The sequence below is a fragment of the Ornithodoros turicata genome, unplaced genomic scaffold, assembly GCF_037126465.1.
Source record: "Ornithodoros turicata isolate Travis unplaced genomic scaffold, ASM3712646v1 ctg00000858.1, whole genome shotgun sequence".
Classification (NCBI taxonomy): Eukaryota; Metazoa; Arthropoda; class Arachnida; order Ixodida; family Argasidae; genus Ornithodoros; species Ornithodoros turicata.
In genome coordinates this window covers 703,142-725,413 of record NW_026999407.1, presented here as the reverse complement: position 1 = coordinate 725,413, position 22,272 = coordinate 703,142, and the positions used below count along the sequence as shown (strand labels likewise).

At 44.9% G+C, this 22,272-nt stretch overlaps 1 protein-coding gene across 1 annotated transcript; it reads right to left on the bottom strand.

Annotated features, from left to right (window-relative positions):
* Positions 1 to 1,994: 1,994 nt before the first annotated feature.
* On the bottom strand, positions 1,995 to 22,068 carry LOC135375401 (protein shisa-5-like). Its single transcript, XM_064608123.1, has 3 exons — positions 21,977 to 22,068; positions 7,883 to 7,990; positions 1,995 to 2,511 (listed from the first exon to the last, which is right to left on the bottom strand). Exons 2-3 carry the CDS (start codon positions 7,986 to 7,988, stop codon positions 2,111 to 2,113), a joined length of 507 nt encoding a protein of 168 aa, XP_064464193.1. The 5' UTR covers positions 7,989 to 7,990; positions 21,977 to 22,068; the 3' UTR covers positions 1,995 to 2,110.
* Between the last annotated feature and the right edge of the window lie 204 nt (positions 22,069 to 22,272).

Genomic DNA, 22,272 nt, shown 5'->3' with positions numbered 1-22,272 from the left:
CATTCACCAACGGCAGCGTACAAATGCAACGTGTGACAAATAAAACATGCTTACCTTTAGAACAATGTCGTAAACAACGCTGTCTTTAACCTGACACACGCACTTTCCGTGGAGGGTGACATCATTACCTGAAATGCTTTCTTCTGTTGCAAAAACATGCTTGACGAGTAGCGTCCATTTCTTGACATTTGCAGGAGAGAAAAAAAAAGTCAATCCCGCGCACTTCAGAGAACGAGCAAAAGAGCCGAAGCATATCCCAGCCGTACGAAATACTGTGTGGCTATGCCAAACAGCACACCGTGTACTTAGCAGAGTTGTACAAAACTGCCACAGGCGTCTCTGAATGCAATGCGCAGTCGCGCCCTCTGGCCAGCCGTACAGGCCTATTGGAGCAACCGGATTGGACTACCACTTACTTTGAAAAACGTATCGACGCAGACAAACCTTTCTTCACAGGCGGAGATGTCGTGATGGTTGTATACGGCCAAAGTTCTAGCTGGCTCGACACAACCACCAACAGCTTCGCACAACCACTGATCTTGTCCCCTCCGGACACAAGACTTAATGAATAACGATGATAATAATAATAATAATAATGAATAACTAAGAAAACGACCGGTGACTGCGGAGTTGGGTCTGTGCTCCAGATTTATTCAAGCTGTAGTGCAATATTGAAGGGGAAACCACGCAATAGCCCCTTTGAAAGGTATTGAGCAACAAATATCGGCAAAAGGCTGCCGGTATCACCTTCCTACCGGCAGCCGGCAGAGCGGGCAAATAACCCGCCGTGCCGGTGTAATACCGGCCTGGTGGCAACCCTAGTTGGCGCAGGCGCAATGGCTTCCCCTTCGCCCTCACCTTCTCGCTACTCGCACTGCCGGTTCCGGGTTGGCAAGATGGCGGCGATGACAGCGGCCCGCACGAAGAAAAGAACATCGACAAATGCAGAAACAGATGAAATATCATTGGGTGAATTTCTTTCAAGTAGACATCCTGGACCAGTGTTTTCTTTTAATTTGAAACTTCTGGGAGTATTGTGCAAAGCGTCCACCAGGCAGCTGCAAATGAAAACCAAGATCACGAACGTGAAGTACGACGTGCCCAGCGGGATTACGCCGACAAGGATTGCCAGATCGATCCAGATTGTGTGCGACAGTGCGTTTTGGGTTATTCCAGAACACACGCTTAGCACCGAGAATAGTAACATTTCCTGTGACCTTGTGGACCACCTTTTGGGAGTGTATGGCTTTCGGCCTATTTTTAGTGATACTTTCGTTTTGCGAACAAATGGAAACGACTGTTGTTAGAGTCTCAGGTTCAGGTCGTGCTTAATCCCCTTTGAGACGGGGCAGCTTCCTGTCGGAATCACAAGCACTGAAGACTTGAAAAGGAAAGAGAAAGAAACGAAAGGAACTTGAAAAAACAAAGAAACAAACAGATGGTGAGACTTCGGTTTCCGATGCACTATTTTGAGGCGCGCAGTCATGGAGGAAGGAAACACAGGAGCGGCCCTTCCTACCTTTTGCCATTGCGACGGGCGTGCCAGCTACGCACTGCATTCCGGGATTCTCCTGTCCACCATGTGACCGCTCACGTGACCCCAAGAGCATGCGCAAGCCAGCTCCCAAAACAGACGACGGGAGTCGTGATTGTCTTGCAGTTCAGATATTTGCATTGTGATGAACGCCGCGAACGTCTTGTGAGATTGCCACCAGGGGAAACTGCGTGAGTAAACCCTCCGCTCCTATCCCCTTTCCCTCCTTCGGAGGCTTCTGGGGATTTAGGGGCCCTCGGTTCGTTAATAAACAGTCGCTGCATGTGTCAGAGAAATTTCCTTGCGTTCTTCCGTCTCTCCGGTTTCAGCCCTCAGCGTGTTATTTGTTGCGTCGAAAAATTCATCAAGCTGGCCTTGACTGCTCCTTAAAAAAAATAGAACTGGTCTCTGGTCATTTCAACGTGTCATTATTCGTGGCAGCCACGTAGACAGCCAAAAGTATTTTGCTGAAAATGTTTTATTCACGCTGAACTTGCGCATGTCCTGCATGCGCCTGCAAACAAGGGCCGACAAATAGAGTCCATCAGTCATTGTGTCCTGTCCGAAAATCTTGGCTCACTTTGTGTAGTACGGTGGTGGTGGTGCACCGTGTTCCATGACCTGTTGCATCGGAGCCTGTTGGGGCTGCATCGAAGGCTGCATCATTCCGGGTGGATACTGCTGAGGCCCCGGATTGTACGTGTAGTTTGTGTACCCGGGATCCGGTTGCTGCACACCCTGCAGGAGGGGCTGCTGCATGACCTGTGGATAGGGCTGCTGGGGATATGGTGTGGCGACTACGATGGTGGATGTTGAAGAAGCAGCTGCAGCAGGCGCTGGTGGTCGTTCAATATAGGTGGTGTTGACGACTGTCGTATCTCTCTGGCAGCAGCCGCAACACACGCGCAGGATACACACGCACAAACATATGGTGAGGAGGAGGCCACCGATGCCTCCGACGATGGGAATCCATATGACTGAAACGGAAAAGATTTTTAGAATAAGCGCTACCGGTCAAATATACCGTAGGGTTGAAAGATGAAAGTTGAAAGTCACTGAAAAGGTTAGCCAGCTGTAGGGAACGAACCCACATCTTCTGGATTATCGGTCCAGGGCTCTACCAACTGAGCTAAGCTAACACGCCTTTCCAGCGACTTTCGGGGTGCGTCATCTGTATCTGTCCCTTCTATGTTGTTCCAGCCTCAGAACATCAGTTTATCTCATGTTCAACAGGTGCCGCTTGCGTCGATTTCCGTCGTATGAATGTGTGTATGATTGAGCAAAAAATGTAAGAGTGAAAGGAGGGTGAGTGAGATTGAGTGGCTGGTTTGTCGTCCCTTCAGATGACGCACCCCGAAAGTCGCTGGAAAGGCGTGTTACCTTAGCTCAATTGGTAGAGCCCTGGACAGGTAATCCAGAAGATGTGGGTTCGATCCCTACAGCTGGCTAACCTTTTCAGTGACTTTCATCTTTCATCGTTGATTTCTTAGGCAATTTGAGGCTTTGTTTGTGTCTGTCCCTTCTATGTGTTCCAGCCTCAGAACATCAGTTTCTCTGTTGTTCAACAGGTGCCGCTTGCGTCGATTTCCGTCGTATGAATGTGTGTATGAGTGAGCAAAAATGTAAGAGTGAGTGGCTGGTTTGTCATCCCTTCAGATGACGCACCCCGAAAGTCGCTGGAAAGGCGTGTTACCTTAGCTCAATTGGTAGAGCCCTGGACCGGTAATCCAGAAGATGTGGGTTCGATCCCTACAGCTGGCTAACCTTTTCGGTGACTTTCATCTTTCATCGTTGATTTCTTAGGCAATTTGAGGCTTTGTTTGTATATGTCCCTTCTATGTTGTTCCAGCCTCAGAACATCAGTTTATCTCATCTCATGTACTGTAGGGATCTTCGTTTTTGGGTTTTACGATTTTTCCAATTCGGGAGGGAAAAACCGGGTGGCTATTTACGCACGAGAATTCGGGGAGAAATCGGGCGCTATGACTTCCGTTTGATATGCCACCGGGGAATTTTCGGGTGAAAAGAAAGGCATATAAAACAGACGATATACTACAGGTTTTCCCGCCGTATTTAATCCTTATACCGCGGAAATTAATTCTTATACCGTGGAATTTACTCCTCATGCCGCCACTTTTAATCCTTGTTTCGCGTGATTTAATCTTTATGCCGCCTCTTTTAATCCTTTTACCGTGGGATTTAATCCTTCTTCCCTTAAATTTAATCCTCGCGCTACCAATTTTAATCCCGATACCGTGGAATTTAATCCTAGGTTTTCGGGTTATCTTTTCATTACTCTTTTCACTACAATGCGACAGTGTCGGTCTACCTGTATGGATTTATGACATGTTTTGACTATTTCCTCGTTTACAGCCATACACTGACTTTGTTGTAACTATCACTGCTCAATGAACTACTATGTCATAGTATGAAACTACCTGCATAATTTATTACCTGTTACGAGTATATCCTTATTTGCGGCTATAAATTGACTTTTTATGACTATGCCTACTCCATGCACTACCATGGGATGCTATGGAATGGAACTACCTGCATAATTTGACCTGTTACGATTATTTCTTTGTTTATGGCTATAAACTGACTTTTCATGACTATGCCTATTTTATGCACTACATAGATATCCCACCAACAGCCAACGCACAAAACATAGTATACTGCTTTATTTTTACGAATTTTATGTTCCTCCGTTTCCAACATGAACATCTTAAAATAAGAACCAGCGCCGCGACGAGCGTTTACGAGCAAGATTGCCCGCACGTACAGCGTCCGAAGTCCGGACGTTTTTCTTGCGTTGTAATCCGAAACTATGGACGACCTTCGGTTGAATAGTTGCCAGACACTTACTTTGAGTGGTCTCCGCTCAAAACCCAGCGTGCTGGAGGCAAGCAATTTAACACCATTCGTTGACCATTCCATTACGGCCCTAAACGGGTCTAATTCGATTCAAATCCCATTCCCAGCAGCTGGTGACTTAACTCCATTCCGTTCCGGTGCGCTATAAACGGGGCATCACTCCGGAATCATTCCAATTCCGGAATTTCAATTCCGCAACTCCGGGTGCCCCCCAAGAAAACGAGCTCCATCTCCCCGGCCGGTCCTACGCACGTTCAGTGATGCTTTGGTTCTGTCCAGGATTTTATCGAGCGAGTTTTACCGTAACCATCCCGCGGGACAGACACTGTCAAACCCGAGCTTCACTTGGAAAGCAAAAGCGCACTTGACTAATATAATACAGCGAAACCTTCCTATGTTGGACACCCGCGGTGCAGCCGAAGTGTGTCCTACTTATAGAAGTGTCCGAGTTACAGAATATGAGGGAAACAAAAAATGGAAAAGATCACAGCTGTGCTGCCAGAAATGTCCCCCTTCTTCAATTTATGGTCCTTAGTGGTACCCGGTGGTGGGTACCTGGTAGGGGAAAAAAGGGGCGAAAATCAAGGCCACTGGCTCATTTTGGGTCTTTTTGGTGCAAAGATGGGCCGATATTGAGGTAATTTGGCCAGGGTTTTGTCCGACTTAGCAGGGAAAACCCTGTCCTACTTCCGAGATAGGGAGGTGTCCGACATGGAGAATTTCGTCCCCATGTAGTTTCAGTGGGAGCCTGCCAGTGCAATGAAATCTTGTCCGACATGGGGAGTTGTCCGAGGTAGGGAGGTGTCCGACTTTGGAGGTTTTACTGTACCAGACGTCCCGCTTGTCCGGTCCTGGTCCCGACGGTGTTTTGTTCCGTCTCCGGCTGGAACGGTCCCCGAATGAGGAAAAAAAAACGTGGCTAGACACGGATACCCCCAGTAATTTCGACCGCCGGGGCTTCTTTTGACGTGCGCCGGAAATCTCCGACAGACGGTGCTGGAAGCAATACTTACCTCCCACTGCTATACAGGGTGTCCCAGAAAACGTGTCATTGAATTATAATAAAAAAGACTACGCCACCTAGAATCATGCGGTCAACAGCATTTGTTCTGATTAGGTTTTTGCCACCTCCTAATGTGAATGTCATGCACTCCAAGTTTAATTATGTAAATATTTGCGAACTGAACTCGGAAATTCGCCAAGTAAAGGTCACTTTTTTACCCCACCAATATGAAGAGCGTGCCGAATTCACTCAAATTCACGATAATTCGCAGTGATATTCACGAGCTATCCCATCGGGAAAAATAGCCGAATATCATGCTTTTCGGAGCACCGGACCATAGCGCGCGATGACTTTTTGAGCGCAATCGCTCTCACTGCGACGAAAGGAGGTTCCGAAGCCAGCCGACAGAGTGATAGTAGAAAAAGTAACAGTTCCTAAAATTGGGAGAGGGAAAGCATTATCCCAGCGAAAGTCGGACGTGATAAGCCGTGCCTGTTTTATCTCTTTCTGCGATGTCGGGGAGGGCTGGGTTTCCAACCTCCTTTCGTCGGACTGACAAACATTGCGCCGAAAAATTCATCGTGCGCTATTCTGTGCGACCTCCGTAGAGCATGATGTTCGGCTATTTTTTCCGATGGGATAGCTCCTGAATATATCTGTCAATTATCATTAATTTGAATAAATTAGACACGCTCTTCACATTGGTGGGGTAAAAAAGTGACCTTTACTAGGCAAATTTCCGACTTAAGCTCGCAAAAATTTACATAATTCAACTTACGTTACGCGACATTCACACGAGGAGGTGGCAAAAACCCAGTAAGAACAAATGCCATTGACCGCATGACTCTAGGTGGTGTAGTTTTTTTATTATAATTCAATGACACGTTTTCTGGGACACCCTGTATATACTACACTCGGCCGGGATTCAACCCGTTATCTTGAGCTCAGAAAGCCGGGACTTTACCGACTGAGCTACTCCACGCGTCTGCAAGTTTCCTGTTCACATCTTTGCACGATCTAACCAATTGAATATTACGATGTGTTGGCTAATATAAGCCGTCTCTTTTATAGTACTTCCTTGAAGGGAAAGATCGCCAGCTTAGACGCTTTGTTCAGCGAACTACCCAGCGGAAAGAGAATGTTATCGATACATTGTTGAGTCATCGCGACGCTGACGATCATGACGAAATGGGAAGTGCAAGGATACCGATTCAGGGTGTTCGGGGCGAGATTCGTACCTACCATACGAGTAGGAGGACTGAGTAAACAAAATACATTCTCGCCAAAGTAATTAATGTGCCCTCGTGGCTGTGCGCATATTGAAAAATGTAATAACTACTATAAGCTCAACGTCCCAAACGAAATACGAGAGACAGAATACAATCTGACCATCACGTGCCCGAGTTCAATGTGACATCTTTCTTTTCGCTTTTTTTTTTCTTTCTTAAAAACAAACAAACTCGTGTCCGAGACTTGCGGACTCCTTTTACATCGACCTCGTCGGTTTTTAGCTAAACACACTTCACAACAAAGGATAAGTTGAGACAAAAAAAAAACTAATTAAGAGGCATCTAAACATAACTAATGTGGGAATTGGCGAAGTCCAATGTTTTGCACGCTTCGGGGTCGGAGGAATACGGTCACATTAAAAATTAATTACTAACACCAACTATTTACTAATACACTATAACTAATAATACATTATATACTAATAATACTAACGCACTAACTACTAACGAAAACACTTCAAAATTTCAACATGTTACGTTCTTTTGCCTCCCCTGTGTGTACGTATCCTTATGTACTACATAGGCTGCTGTATTTATTGCCTAAGCAACTTAGAGTACACTTGTGGTCACACGTGTGTGCTTGTTTCTACCATGTGCACTTTGTAGAGTGTGACGGCCTCGTCAGGCACTCAGTGTCTTTATTTTTTAACTGCGTAGCTATGAGCGGCGTCTCAGTGTCTTTAGCTGTGCCTCCCAACACAGTCAGTCTTAAATAAATAAAACCTAAACATTACACTTGACCCGTCTTTTGCGAGAGTGGGAAACATTGGTTTACCCAGAATTTCGTCTTTTGGGATATGTCGGGCTCGGGCGTTATCGAGTTTTGAGTATCTAGGAAGAACTGCACGAAAACGATACGATAAAAGAAGGATAACAAATCTAATCTGGTGAAAGTGATGTAACCAGCTTTCAAAGCTGCGAGATACATGAATGCGAGAAAAGCGTGTCATAGATCGACTTAGCGCACCAAATATATCATCCGCGACAGGGCCAATCCAATCCACCGTTAGAAAACCGTGCGATAACACGATAAGATACGCATCTGTCGCATTCGTTAACCGCGGCTAAATAAGAACAGGGCGACTGGCTTATCGCGTTTTCGAAACTGTTATCGTGAACACTGCGTGCTGCAGCAAACCTCGCCGTCTATCGATACATCGAGTATGGTATTGGTGCACTTACCTGATACAACTACTGGTGGCGGTAGCGTGGGATCATCCCACGGGTCATCTGCCGCTGCTGCAGCACACAGGAATCCCGTAATCACGAGTGCCAGCAACCACGCCATGACTGGAAATAATCAACGCGTAAGCATACTGCTGTTTACGCCTTCGTCACAGTCTGCACTCCGATCACCCCCTTGCACAGGATGAGAGCAATAGCGGAAGTTGTCGCTATCGCGGTAGTTGCGCACTATGAAGTCATTCCAGCTTCGAAGCGCTTTCACAGTTTTAAAAGCTGAGAGGACTTCTGATGTCGATGTGGTCGTTTCGTACTTTCTTCCCGAGGTGTTGTGTTCTCTCGGTCAAAATCTGGCGACGGATTGCGTTCTCTTGTCGTTTTAGAGTATCCTAGCTTTTTTTTTTTTTTTTTCTCCTGACCCGAAACCGGTTGCCGTGCAGGTCGGTTGCCCGATGTCACTTCGCCGTTACGAGTGGAAAAGGTGCCGAGTAGAGGACGCCGGCGAACTTGCTCATGGCATGAGAACATGGCTCTTGTGGTACTTGATCAGTGAAACATTTCGTCAGTGTCTTTAACTTCTCGGTCGCGAAGGCAGGCGAGAAACTAAAACAGGTCGTTGCTCACAGAAAACTACCCCATCGTCTCCAAAACAAAAAAAAGAAAAAACGCGAGCAACTACACTAGCAGACGACAGAACTGGAACACGGGCGACCGCGATGACACCTAGTGTGATCCAAGCGTGAAAACAAAACCGAAACAACATCGTCCAGATGGCTGAAACGAGCCCGTCGCCGCGTGATTATGTATGAACAGCTGAAGACACGGCAAAGTTGAAGCGAGCTACAGCATTGCAGTGTTCTTCGAAGTCTATCCTACATCAAAGGGGAGTGGGTTTGCGGCCGACTCTACTATTCTTATTCCGGCTACAACTATGAGGCTAACAATTTCGGAGCCCTGGACAGTTTTGCAGGATTTTGACCCGACCCGTCAAGCGATAATTAGTTACTTGGCAGATCTGATGAAAATATGACAAAACCGCCCAATAATTAATTACTTCCTGTTCTTTTTTGTTCTTTTTCGTCTAGAATTCGATATTACGTAATGGTAGCTAACCGAACTACATTTGTAAGTAATTTGTAATCCATTTTCGAATTACTTTTGGAACCATACCTTGCACGCAATTTGGGATACAACTCCATATAGGATGTTCAAGCACTTGCGCAATGCTATTGGTGGGCACGGACACGTTTATTAAGTAATAAGGTTACTTATTAGTTACAGGCGATACTTGTGCATGAGGAAAGAACACGGAACGTAATAGAGCGCGCGAACTGGCTTCCTTGTGGTCGGCAAAGTAACACGTCGAACAAAAAGGCGTGAATGTCCTCGAGTTGGGTTCGTAAGTGGGTTGGTCTCAACATCGCAAACGATACTGATTGGGTCTCGGCTAAAGAAAGTTTATTTCAATTAAATTTTTTATTTTAATTTAATTACAAGTTGTTTTCTACTCTGAGACGTTTTGATGCTCGCCTGCGACTGTATTATCTCGTATTATCCGTCATCGTGTAGACAGTGAACGAGCAAGCCGTGAGGAGGAGGACGCTCTGGAAACGCCACTCATTCAGAGCATCTCCCTTTAGTTGCGACAACGCTTTATTCCAAGTTCGAACAAATTTTCGGATCCCCTTCGAGTTCGAATTAACCGAATTGAATGAAATACAGTTGAACCAAGTTAATATGACACGCGTTAATACGATATCCCCGCTTGATGGTCCTTTTTCTCGGGAACCGTTCCCTCCCAATGGACTCCGTTTGTAACTCTTGTTCGTTAATATGACATTTCGTTTATTTGACAATGACCGGTATTTTCAGCACAACTATAGGGGCGAACACATGTACGGTGAACCCTCATTATTATGACCAAGGTCGTTCCAGGAAATTTTGGTCATAATGCGAAATTGTCATATTAACGGGGGGGATTTGCAGAGGTTTCACAGAGAGTATGGTCGTAAAGCGCGTATGTCAGACTATCGGGGGTCATGTTAACCAGGGTTCGCTGTATTTTACCCTCATTACTATGACCTTTGGTCACTGAACCGGCTGTTCTCCAGACCTATGATGGCCAAAACGTAGGCCAACTTTCAGCGTGACTCACGCTGCCTTTATCTGACGTGATTAGAAAGAGCAGTGCCCTTGGTCATGTGGTGATAATGACCTGCTGCAGCCACACGGCATTTATCCAGAGTTGTGCCTAACTCGTTACAAGTAACTCGTTACCTGGTAACGGTTACTTTTTTTGGTAACGAAGTAACGATTCAGTTACTTTTTAAAACATAGTAATAGTAACGGAATCAGTTACAAAAATTGGTAACTCGTTACTGACGTTACTCGTTCCTTTTCTTGAGCACGGGGAGCACATTTCGGCATTCCGTGTGGTGCAATGTCTGCAGATTTGACTTGCGTGACGTGTGACTCAAAGTATTATTGCAGTCCCTCACTGTGTGCTGTTGTCCTTTCTCTTGTTTCCGTAATCTCCGACCATCAGTCCTTCCCAAGAATGGTCACCAATTGTGCTATGGCTACAAAAAACGCGTTTCGACTTTTCTTATCTTTGCTAAGCTTCTGAGCGCTCTAAATTATGACGCAGCCCATCGTCTGTTTTGGGGAACCGTTGGTGATCTGTGGCACGAAAACCAGTGTTGTTTCTTGTGTTTTCGTAATCTCCGATCACCCCCACTTCGGAAACAAGGGAGAAGGTTCAGGCAAACTGATATAGATTCATGGTAACGGGCCGAGAGACACGGAACACGAAGGACGGACGACAAATTTCGAGTATCAGCTTCTCCTGAAGTGCAATTCCTCATTAATGAAGAGTTGAAGGCAAGTGACGGCGTGTTTGTTGGCTCCTTTAACTATGCTGCGGTAACGTAAAAGTAACTCGTTACTTTTGTATGTTGGTAACGAGTAACGTATTTAGTTACTTTTTTCTGAAGTAACGGGTAACGGTATTTAGTTCCTTTTTTTCGGTAACGGGCACAAGTCTGCATTTATCTGAGAGGAAGCGCAAACGAAAAGAGCCGATTGCTGGAATAAAGAAGCGGATATGCATCAGCAAATGTCTTTTGACAGGCTTTTTCAAAAAAGAATAAAGTGTTATTCATTCAAATGCCTTATTATTCATATTCTGATACCACATCACACAAATTTCTACTTTAAGAAGCTTACGTAAACGGCAAGATACGATTCGTAACACGTGGTATTCGTTAATATGACAATTCGCTTTATGACTCAAATCCGTGGGAACGGCCGTGGCCATATTAACGAGTTTCGACTGTACGTCACAATATCGTTTATGCGACTGGCGCTTACGAAATTACCTGTAACCTTTCGAGCTACGGTTCGCTGTAGAGGTAAATTAGTTGCATTAATAATAGGCATTGTATACTTTGCAATTGGTATAGAATGAATGAGTCCAGTAATAAGACGCTACGTAATGTTAGGCCCTATGATTCGCTCTGGAGTCAAATTAATGCGCGCATTATTTGAAATTTGTAATTCATAAATGAAGTAATGAAATAATTATTAAAATAAAATTCTATCAAATTAAATGTCACCAAAGTAAATGGTATGCCCCAAAACCTGGCGTACTTCTCCAACGGAGAGAGCGTCTCCTAATTTCATGCTGTCACCACAAAGCAACTGTAGCTGTAGGTGAGAAAAGACAGCAGGGAGCATGCGCAGTATATGTGTCCTGAGAATGAATATTTCTTAGCCTATCGCGTCCTTTGTGTTCCATTCCGAAACAATAGTGCCGTTTTATTCATCACTGATAATAACGACGGAAATCCCACGGTCCACAGGGTACTGATCAGATATCGCCCGTGAAGAAAGAAAAAAAAAGACATTTAGAACAGCTATTTTTTTACATTATATACGCTTTCAACCGCTAGAGGTGAGATTGCAGTGTATCTTCACAGCTGAACAACCGAAGGAAAGATTCTATCTATCGCCTTTCATGGATGTCCATTTGATATAGATATAAAACTTTCGACCGAGTGATATTTCGGTGAGATTCCCCAGGTCTATATCCCCCTCATGGAATCTGGAAACGGTTCGTATGTAGCAGTTAAAATTAAAGCCTCCCGTTTATGAACGTCCCTCCAATACGAGCGCTGTTGTCCACTGCTGTTATCCTAATTACTTGCGCGAATTTGCATCTTTCTAATTAGGTATATACCGTAATTTCACGCGTATTAGCCGCGGCTTATGCACGATTTTTTTTCTCATGGGCGCTGTGCGGCTTATCCACCGGTGCGGCTTATCTGATGACTTTTTTTTTTGTCAGGTATTTTCCCCATACACTGATTTTAACGAAAGTGTCGACAGTGTCTCTGGAATAGCACTGCCCTGCTGATGCACGAACGGTGTCTAACAGGGATGGGTCCACATTCGAGTAGATTGCCCCATGCAGCTTTAACGAAAGTGGTGACAGTGATTCATGCCTTCTGGAAGACCACTGACCCATCAATACATGAAAAGCGCCCAACAAGGGCACAATCCGATCTTGGTAGAACTCTAGAACTGACCTCCTTTGTTGTACACTATGCCGATCCCGGAGTATGGACCACAGGGTTTATGGCATTACTCTAAGGTCTCCTTTGTCGCACATAGGAGTCGTCTCGTATTGCCCGCGGCTTATCTGCGAGTGCGGCTTATCTGCCGGAAAATTTTCAAAACATTCCTAAAAACGCGTCCTGCGGCTTATCTGCGGTGCGGCTTATACGCGTGAAAATACGGTACATCTTTTAAATTTGACGTTCGTTCTTCCTGGGACGACTTGACAGGAAACCACGCCCACTTGTCTTTTAAAGTTTCCGGCGAGAATCCAGGGACAACAGTCGAGTATACAGAGTGTTTCACCTATGGTGATAAAAAAAATTCTAACTGGCGACGTACTCGCCGGAGTATTGTGGGACTTTCGGCATTTACCTTCTGGAAACTTTTGTCACCATTGAGGAAGGCTTTGGACAATTTTTAATTCGGGGGAATTTATTTTTTCGATTCAACTTTGAAAATTGCCGAGCGAACCTCACTTTTTTTTTACAGGAATATCAAGTCCCCCGCACATAATCACAGCGCACGGAAGTTGCGGGGAGAGGAGGAAGTGCTTCCGCCTCTTGTTTTACCTTTCTTTCGCCCGATTTGACCTTGATGGTGGTGACAACCGTCTTATCACAAAGAAAAGAAAACAACCATCTTATCACAAAGGAGGCAAAACAAATGAAGGTGGGGACACTTCCTCCTCTAAACGCACATTTCGTGCGGGCTTCTTTGCGAAAATCAAGCAGGCGGGGCTAAAGCGTAATTTTCACTTTTTTTTCGACTATTTCTGTCGCGATAATGTGCATAGCTTTTGTTTGGACTGTGGTTATCTATGACTTCATATTTTTGTAAAAAGTGAGTCCATTTTCAAAGTTCAGTTGACAAAAATAAATTTACCTCGCTTAAAAATTGCCCAACGCGTTCCTCAATGGTGGCAAAATTTTCCAGAAGGTACTAATTGTCAAAAATCCCACAATCCTCCGTCTAGTACGTCGCCAGTTAGAATTTTTATCACTTTAGGTGAAACACCCTGTATAATGGAACAAGAGCGCAGATGAGGCCCATTATGGAGAAGCGGACGGGACAAGCTGATCAGTTGAAAGCAGGGTTGGCTACCGGAAACGGAAACGAGAAACGGTAATTACTGAAATTCAGCAAGAAACAAAAATGGACACGGAAACGAAATTCAAAAGTGGTAACGTTAACGGACACCAAATTCGCAGGACGTTTCCCGCAGTGTTTTCGCGTTAATATGAAAATTATATACAGGGTGTTTCAAAAAACGTGTCATTCGGACTTTATAAAAAAACGGGGCGACGGAAAAATACGGGGTAAACGGCACTTGTGTGGCAACTGAATTTGCCATGTTGCAAAAATATTTTCATTTGATTTTAATTAAAATAAATTGAATTTCTTTAATTGAACTCCAAAATTTCCCAAGTCAACCTAACGTTTTTTTGTTTTTTTTACAGAATTAGAGAGTCCGTAGCGAACTTGGTCAGATCCACCAAGAAATCCGCTCCATATTGCAAATGGAACTGCCCCAAAAAAGTCCCGAAATTGAGGCTTCAAAGTTTCGGGTATTCAACGGTGCACCAAATCAGACGCAAAGATTCGTGGAGAGTGGGACATGCTCCTGCCCCCATGAAAGGTAGAAGGTCGAAAAAAAAAAACAGGGCGGGAAAAAAGAGGCGAAATCATTCTTGTTTGCAATATATTTTTGCAAAATATTTTTGCAAGGTGGCAAATTCAGTTGCCACACAAATGCCGTTTACTCCGTACTTTTTCGTCGCCCCGTTTTTTTATAAAGTCCGAATGACACGTTTTTTGAAACACCCTGTATATCCGCACTATCCTTCCAGTCATCATTCATTCATTGGTTTATTTTCGCGACTCTCTTTCGTGTTGAGCCCACTGCGCAGCAAGATGGACGAGAAAGTTTTGGATGACGTGTTATTTTCGCTTACGAGGGGAGACTTTTGAAACTTAAAGGTATGTATTTCCGCAACCTGGAGAGGCGTCTACTTGCGGTGTATAAGGTTCGTGACGAACTTTGCATTAAAGTCTTTAGTGTTTGTGTTTGGTGTGGCTGTCGTTTTGCAACCATTATGTAGCTAGAACATCTGACGTGAAAAAGCCAAAACCAGAGAGAGTACGAGATCCGGAACTGATACCAGTACCGAAATTATCTCAGAAACGGAAACGAAATTCTTAAAAGGAAAAGGAAAAAGAAACCGCTACCGAAAATCGTCCAGAAACGGGAACAGAAAAACGGAAACGAAAATCCGAGTTTTTCAGTTACCGGAAACAATAATATTTTCGGTAACCAACCCTGGTTGAAAGTGTCAGTGCTTGTCCTTTCCGCTTCCTCTATCCCCATCATCATCTCTCTACTTCGTTCGTAAACCAAGTGACCCAGCTAACCCAACAAATTGGGTGAGAGCACCTGCCGGGTTTGTGAGGGATACACACAATTAATTGGACGTAACCACGACTGCACCATTACTCAACAAACCATCAGCTATCACCTACTGGTCAATAGATCTCTCCCTGTTTGTAAACAAACGACGTCATAGTGTTCGACAGCGCCACCAATTTGGTAGAGTTGAACTACGCTCGAAGCTAGGGGAGAACAAGGTCATGCCCGAAAGCCACGGTCTTGAGGGGATTACGATGGTCCCTGAAAGGGACGCGATCTTCGGTACAATAGGGGGCAGCGAACAAGTGTCCATTCGTGGAATCCAGCCCTCCCCTTCAGATTTGTTTCGGTTTCAGTCTGTCTACCCACGTCAACAACCAATCATCAACAGTCCCACCCGCACGTGCAGCATGTCGCCACAATCACCTTACGTGTAAATCTAGTTACTCGAAGAAAGGATTTCCTTCGCTCGTGGATAGTTTGGAATCAAGGTTGATTTTTGAAGCACAAAATCGGTTTCAAGAAACCTCTCGACTGGAGGATCGCTGAAGAATACGACCCTTATTGCTCCCCAGTACTGGGAGGAGTAGCTAGCCATTAAACTCCGCATACACTTCTGTGCGTTTGGTCCCCTACTCCCTAAACGGACTAAAAAGTTACTCACTTTTATCTTTTTTTTCCTTACAGTGTATGGTAACGGACTCTACGCTGTGCGCAGAACATTACAATCGAGCCCACTCTAAAGTTGAGCCTGGAGCTCGTGATGTGCAGGATTATGCGAGGACTTTGAAAAGATAGTGAGTCAACTACGCCAACAATGCATTGTGCACTGATCGGGTGGAGAATCGCATACGAGCCTTTTACGACGGGGCAGGTGACAAGAGAAGAATTCTTCAATGCATCACGCTAGCTGGCGCTGCTCTTTCTTGGAGCAATGAATAGCAACGAACAAGAATGGCGTTGTCAACTGTGGACGCTCTCTTGGTGTCGTGGCTTCACCTTGTCTTACCGGTCAACTCTGAGCACGCGCAGTGCTTTATTCAGAATCCCAAAGCACGGGAGGGTTGCAAAAAATGGATGGGGGTCACATTATTATAGTTAGATCATAACAGGTTAGCGTATCCTTACTGACATCAGTGACATGTGTCTAAAGCTGAAATAGCGAGAGCACCTCCCGTAGGGGTACCACAGGTAAAAAAAAGTTAGGGGGCGTTGCCAAACACTTGGGGTACTTGGGATACTGGAGGAAGAGGGGGAAACCCACTGGCACACGGGTTCACAAAAGAGGGGGGAATATGTTTATTAAGAAAAAAGAAAGGAAAGGTTAGCCAGACGGCTTGCTATTCCAAAAAATGCAAAATGGGGAAGAAAAGAGAACGGGAAGAAAAGAAAGGGGGAGGAAAGAAAAGTGGAATAAAAACGAAGAAAAGGGGAATGAAAAAGCTGACAAAAGAGCTCGTTGTTCGCATCAGAACGTGTGCTATATACAGAGCTATATTGCGACGTGAGTTTATGTGTCATCCCTCCAACAGAGGCCCATTCTCCAATTTGTCGTTATCCCATGACGGGCGTTCAATGCATCACTTCCGTCCGTGATTCGACACGAGCTTTGGAGCGCGCCAACTTTAACGAACGGTAACGATCGCTACGTGAAAGTCGAAAATCGGGGCACCCTTCACGTTCCCGTTCTCGCTGTGCTGGGCTTACTCTCCTTTCGATGTTATTATTGCCCTCTTGTAGAAGGCATATGCTTCCCACGGTCTTCAATATGAGAAGCTGTCGTTTATTCGAGAGTTGAACGCGCCAGGCAGCGAAGCTAACCGTTGTAACGTGGGTTACGAACTGAAGACGACGAGGTCTTCAACAGATCCGTGTGTCTATGTGTTAGTTAGAGTCACTAAATTAGCTACGCTAGCTTATTTAGTGACTCTAGTGTTAGTCTCTCACAAGCAGAGAACGAGCTCTGGCGAACGGCCTTCTCTAGCACCATTGCCATCGGGGGAATAATGATTTCCTTCTACTCCAGCGCCTTCGCTTTTATATTATTATAATATACCTTTACATTATTATACATATATTAGAGAGTACATGTTTAGGAGAGTATGTGCACAAAAACCAAAGGTAGAATGAAACTTTGGAAATATTTAAAAATTGCGTACATAATCTATACACGGTCGAACGCGTAATGCACATGCATTCCAGCTCGTGACATCGTTGCTCGTGTCCGCATTTGAAATTGCCTTTTCGTATCGATATTTGACGTTTTTTAAGTGGGAATTTTGTCGAACGATAAAACGTAGCTTGCCGCGTCTCCACGTGGTGGCTAACATGATCGCCTCCCAGGCCGACACTGGCACGTGAACAGTGTTCGAAACCCAGCACCTGTGTTGCTACCATGGCAGATGACTCTGCAATAACACGCAACCAACGTGAGATCGAATAAATCGGAAGGATTTCGGTTTAACAAGAATGACATTTTAACCTCGTCTGACACCTGCACGCCGTCCTGGGTAGCTCACAGACATGTACAAGATACTCAAAAATTTATTTAAGATAAGATAATAAATACTAACGTTAGAATGTAATTAAGATAGAGTATAAATACATGAAAATTAAAGTAATTAAGATAGAGTACAAAATACTTCAAAAAGTATTTGAAATACAGTTAAGATACTATTTATCCTTGAACGCAAAAAGTCACCGGTCACTGGTCAATGCGGCAAATCGTCGCTATGTGACATGAATCACCAAAACCCTGCGCACTAGCGCAAGCCGCCGCTGTGTGGCAGGAGTCATCTAAACACAAATCCCAAAAAGATGACAAAGAGATACCACATAACTCCAATAAGTATATGTGACCCAGAACAAAGCAAAATTCTAGCAGGTCCCCGCTCGGCGAGGTCAGAATTCGGCGTCACCGCGTCAGGGTACACATAATAGAACCCTCACTGGCAGAGGATTAAGACACACGGGGCAGGATCTCTAAATGCAGACTTCCAAGAAGGGCCAACGTCCAGGTCAAGTCCGAGGGACTCAGGAAATTTCCACTGAACAAGCAAGATAATGGAAAGACGAGACACACCAAGTTTGAGAGGGATATCCAAAACATGTAATTAGTGTATTGAGTATAAAATACCATAAAATGTATTTTAAATAGAGTCCAAATACACAAAACAAAAAGTATTGAGTAGAGTACCAAAATACCGCAAATTGTATTTAAAATACGGTATTTTAAATACAATACTCCAAATACGTACAAGTCTGGTAGCTCAGTCGGTAACGTTGCTGAGCTCAAGATCGCGGGTTCGATCCCGGCCGCGGGCGGTAGCAATGTGGAGGAGGTAAACATTGCTTCCAGCAGCGTGTGTCGGAGATTTCCGGTGCACGTCAAAAGAACCCCCAAGTGGTCGAAATTATCCGCAGTCTGTCCACGTGCAACATGTCGCCACACTGGGGCAGACAAACTCTACGCGTAACATCACGGTATCATTGTTATTATTACCATATCGATAATATCTCTCGTGAGTACGATTCGGACATTTTTGCGAACTTTAAATCTTTCATCTCTACAATTGCAACACTAGTGTGATTTTCTCTCGACTTTAATAATATGTTGTGACTGCTCACTTACCACTGTTTCATACCCTATATTTGAGTATCTCCCAATATTCTAGATGTGTTCTAATATTCCGTTTTTAAAAATAGTAAACTCATATCATGCCTAGAATCATACCTCACTGAAAGGCGGCAATTCGTATATTTTGATGGTTCACGTTCTCGTACGTCTACTGTAAGTTCTGGAGTCCCTCAAGGATCAGTCCTTGGGCCCTTGTTCTTCCTCCTATATATAAACGATTTGCCAAACGTAGTTTCCGTTGATATCAAGCTTTTCGCAGACGATTGCGTGCTGTATAAAGAGATAAGTTCACATCAAGACCAAGAATGCCTACAATCTTCTCTCGACTCTGTAAAAAATTGGTGCGATTCTTGGCAGATGTCTATTAACACACAAAAAAGCGTCCACATGAAGATAACAGCGAAAAAGAAAAATATCTTTCCCTTCAAGTATTCCGTCAGTGGGCGGCCTCTACAGAAGGTCGGTAAACACAAGTACCTAGGCCTTACAATTAGCGAGGATCTGAAATGGGATCAACACATAGCTGAAGTCATTAGTAGGGCCAGTAGAAAGCTTTACATGCTGAGGAGAAATCTTAGTAATGCCGATCGGCAGGTAAAGCTTATTGCTTACGAAACACTAGTACGTTCCATTATTGACTATGGGTCTCTCGTCTGGTTCCCAGAGATAGGAGCAAAGATAAAAGAACTTGAGCTAATTCAAAGGAAAGCAATCCGGTTTGTAAATAACAAATATTCTCGTTTCGATTCTCCAACTCGTATGCTCCAAGAGGCAGGAATCTTGAGCCTCCATGCTAGAAACCAAATACAACGTCTTAAACTCCTTTGGTCCATACTTAATGACGAGACTTGTATTGCAAAACGCAAGTATCTAACATTATCTAACGTTGGTAGTCGTCGCACTAAGCACACTAAACACTTGGTGCAATACCGCTTTAGGACCAACTGCTTGCGGCATTCTTTTTTCCCCAAAACCATTGATAACTGGAATGGCTTGCCACAGGTAGCTATTGACTGCGGCACTCTCACTTCTTTTGTAGCATGCATCACTGAACTCCTTCGGGAGCCATGATTATGTCCATCCTTTCGTCTTGTATTTATTTTATTTTCAGTGCATTTATTTCCTCTTGCTACCTATTTAGTATACGGGCAGTGCACAGCCCTCGGTTGTTTTTGTAATTTAGAGATGTAGTTTAGTGTTGTATTTGTATGTCCCTCCTTCTATGGCGCTTGCGCCAGAAGTATTATAAATAAATAAAATAAATAAATAAATGTGCCACTATTACCTTTACTAGTTTCGATTAAGTTGTTGATTGAGTTCGAAGTTTGGGTGCACCGTCACCTAGGCGACTGCTGCTCATGGGCACCATAAAAATACCAATAAATAAATAAATAAATAAAATTATTACTGACACCTGTACGAGGAAAGGGCATGTTGTACATATATTTAATGTTACGAACACATCAGTAAGAATAGCTTGTACATAATTTTCAGCATTAGTTACCCAAAGTGTAATCGAGTGCACCAAAAATTTTAAGGCGAAAGCGACAATAATCTTTCTGTCTCTTCCACGCTTGAACTCTGCGCACTCGGTATACAGCGCCACCACGGTCTCGCGCAATATTGTCCAAAATGATTCTCGAATATTGTCCATCTGTACTTTAGGCCGGTACAACTATGGCAGGTGGTTAATATGCGAGAAGCTGCCTATCTCGTTCCCCCAGATTGCGGATTAAGGAACACAGAAAAGAAGATATTAACATACTTTTAATACCAGATTGTGAACAGCATCTAATCGAAAGTATCTAATCGAAAGCATCCGCTCAACGATATCGAGGTTGCAGGTTCGAACCCTGCGGAGAAGGCAACACGTCGGTGGCATGACAGAAGACGCGTTGTCTTCTGCCGATATTTTCGCGCACGTGAAAGAAACCATACCGCTCGTGGTCAGAGGTGTCTCACGAGGAAAATGAGCCCAATTAATCCTAATCACACCTATAATGATAGCTACTGCAAAAGAAAGAAAGCCAGTGACGTCACTTCTGGAGAAGGATAAAACCCGCTGCCTGACCCTTATCATTCGCGGGCGTACGTAAAACGCGACGAAGGCTGACGCAGATCTCTCTATATTGCTTTCGTATCTCGTTATCTCGTGCCCCCCACCGGGTACCGACAGTACCGTTACATATGAGGGAGTAAAACGCTAGCGAGAAGTCAAAACAATACTCGCTTCACCTAGTGCAGCCCCGAGAAATACCATCACCTGGATACACGCCGCTCTGACGAAACGTCAATGCAATATAATATTAAATACACCGGACAGAAGGATTGCAGCTTCTCACCCCAAATAGCAACTGCCCCACAGTCGTCGACGCGAACACATATTCATACCTGCCAATCTGACGGCCTCAGAGTTCGGGAATGGTCCGACGGGCTGGGGCTACCAACTGACGCTATGACGCATACCGTGTATTCACACGAGCGACATCCCTACGGAATATTCTACTGGAAGAAAAAGCGAAAACACTGCTCACAGAGCCGACGTTCCGTCCCGTGTTCATACGGTGCGGAAAATTGGGAGTGGTGGTGTACTGCGCATTTAGCAGACGACACTTAGCAGGCGACACCGTCAGCGTGTTTTCCTGTCGTCTGCTACAGAATATCTTGTTGCTGTCTAGCAGGATATTCCACACGGTTAGCAGTGTACATGAGGACACGACTGTGAGCGCTCACGCTCATGTGAAAGCAGAAAGCTATGACGCTTTTCGCATCTTCCGCTTCTAGGGGAATGTCGCTCGTGTGAATACACGGTTACTCCCGTCTGCCGCAAGAGAGGACGCCTTGTCCCGGGATCGGCCGCAGCCATTTCACCGGTGATGCCAGTAGTTCGCGTCTGTCCGCATCTGTTGCTTTCTTTTCTGTGGACGGAGGACAGCAGGAAGGGGTTTAGTATGCGTCCTGGGCCCACTTCAGGGGGAACTGCACCTGTTGCGCTTCGCTTCGTCACATTCTGGGAACACACCTTCCTGAGCAGCCGTCACACATGGGCGCTTACGCTCCGAGGCCGGTCGTGCTCAACCAGAAAGCCCGTGAAAAGCCACTTGGAACGTGCCGTTTGGTGAGCGCCATCGGAGGAGATGAAAGTACTCGTCTGATATGATAGGACGTGTTCTCCAGGAACACTGACACAACGAAACACGCGACCAGCCATGGATGGTTATGCCACGAAACACGTGTTACGGACTGTCTTATTCTTCGCGAATACGAAAAGCGGGAGATTGTAGGGTGCGCGTCCGTACAATCTGGAGTCTCCAGGGTCCGGCAGAGTTGGCAACTACGCATATTACACGTTTTTCGAACAACGACATTTTCCGAGCACGTATTCCCACAAAAGGTGTATACAGTTCAAAGATAGAATAAGAGAAGAGCGTACTACCTGCGTATCCTTCCAATATCTTCGAAGAGAACTCTGAAGTGTCTCCGACTAGCGCGATGAATCGAGTGGCACTCTCTCGTCCTCGCTATCGGGATTGCTCGCTCAAACAAGATAAGCCGAACGGTGAAGATAAACGGCTAGATTGTGTAGCCAATTGGCAGCCGCTCAAAATGTGCTACCAGTGATTTATCCACACCCGTCCCCAACACCCCTCAAACGTTCTTTTTTTTTTTTTTTTACCTATGGGTAGGTATTCCGAAACAACCCTCGCTATTTCAGCTGGTATAATGACGTGT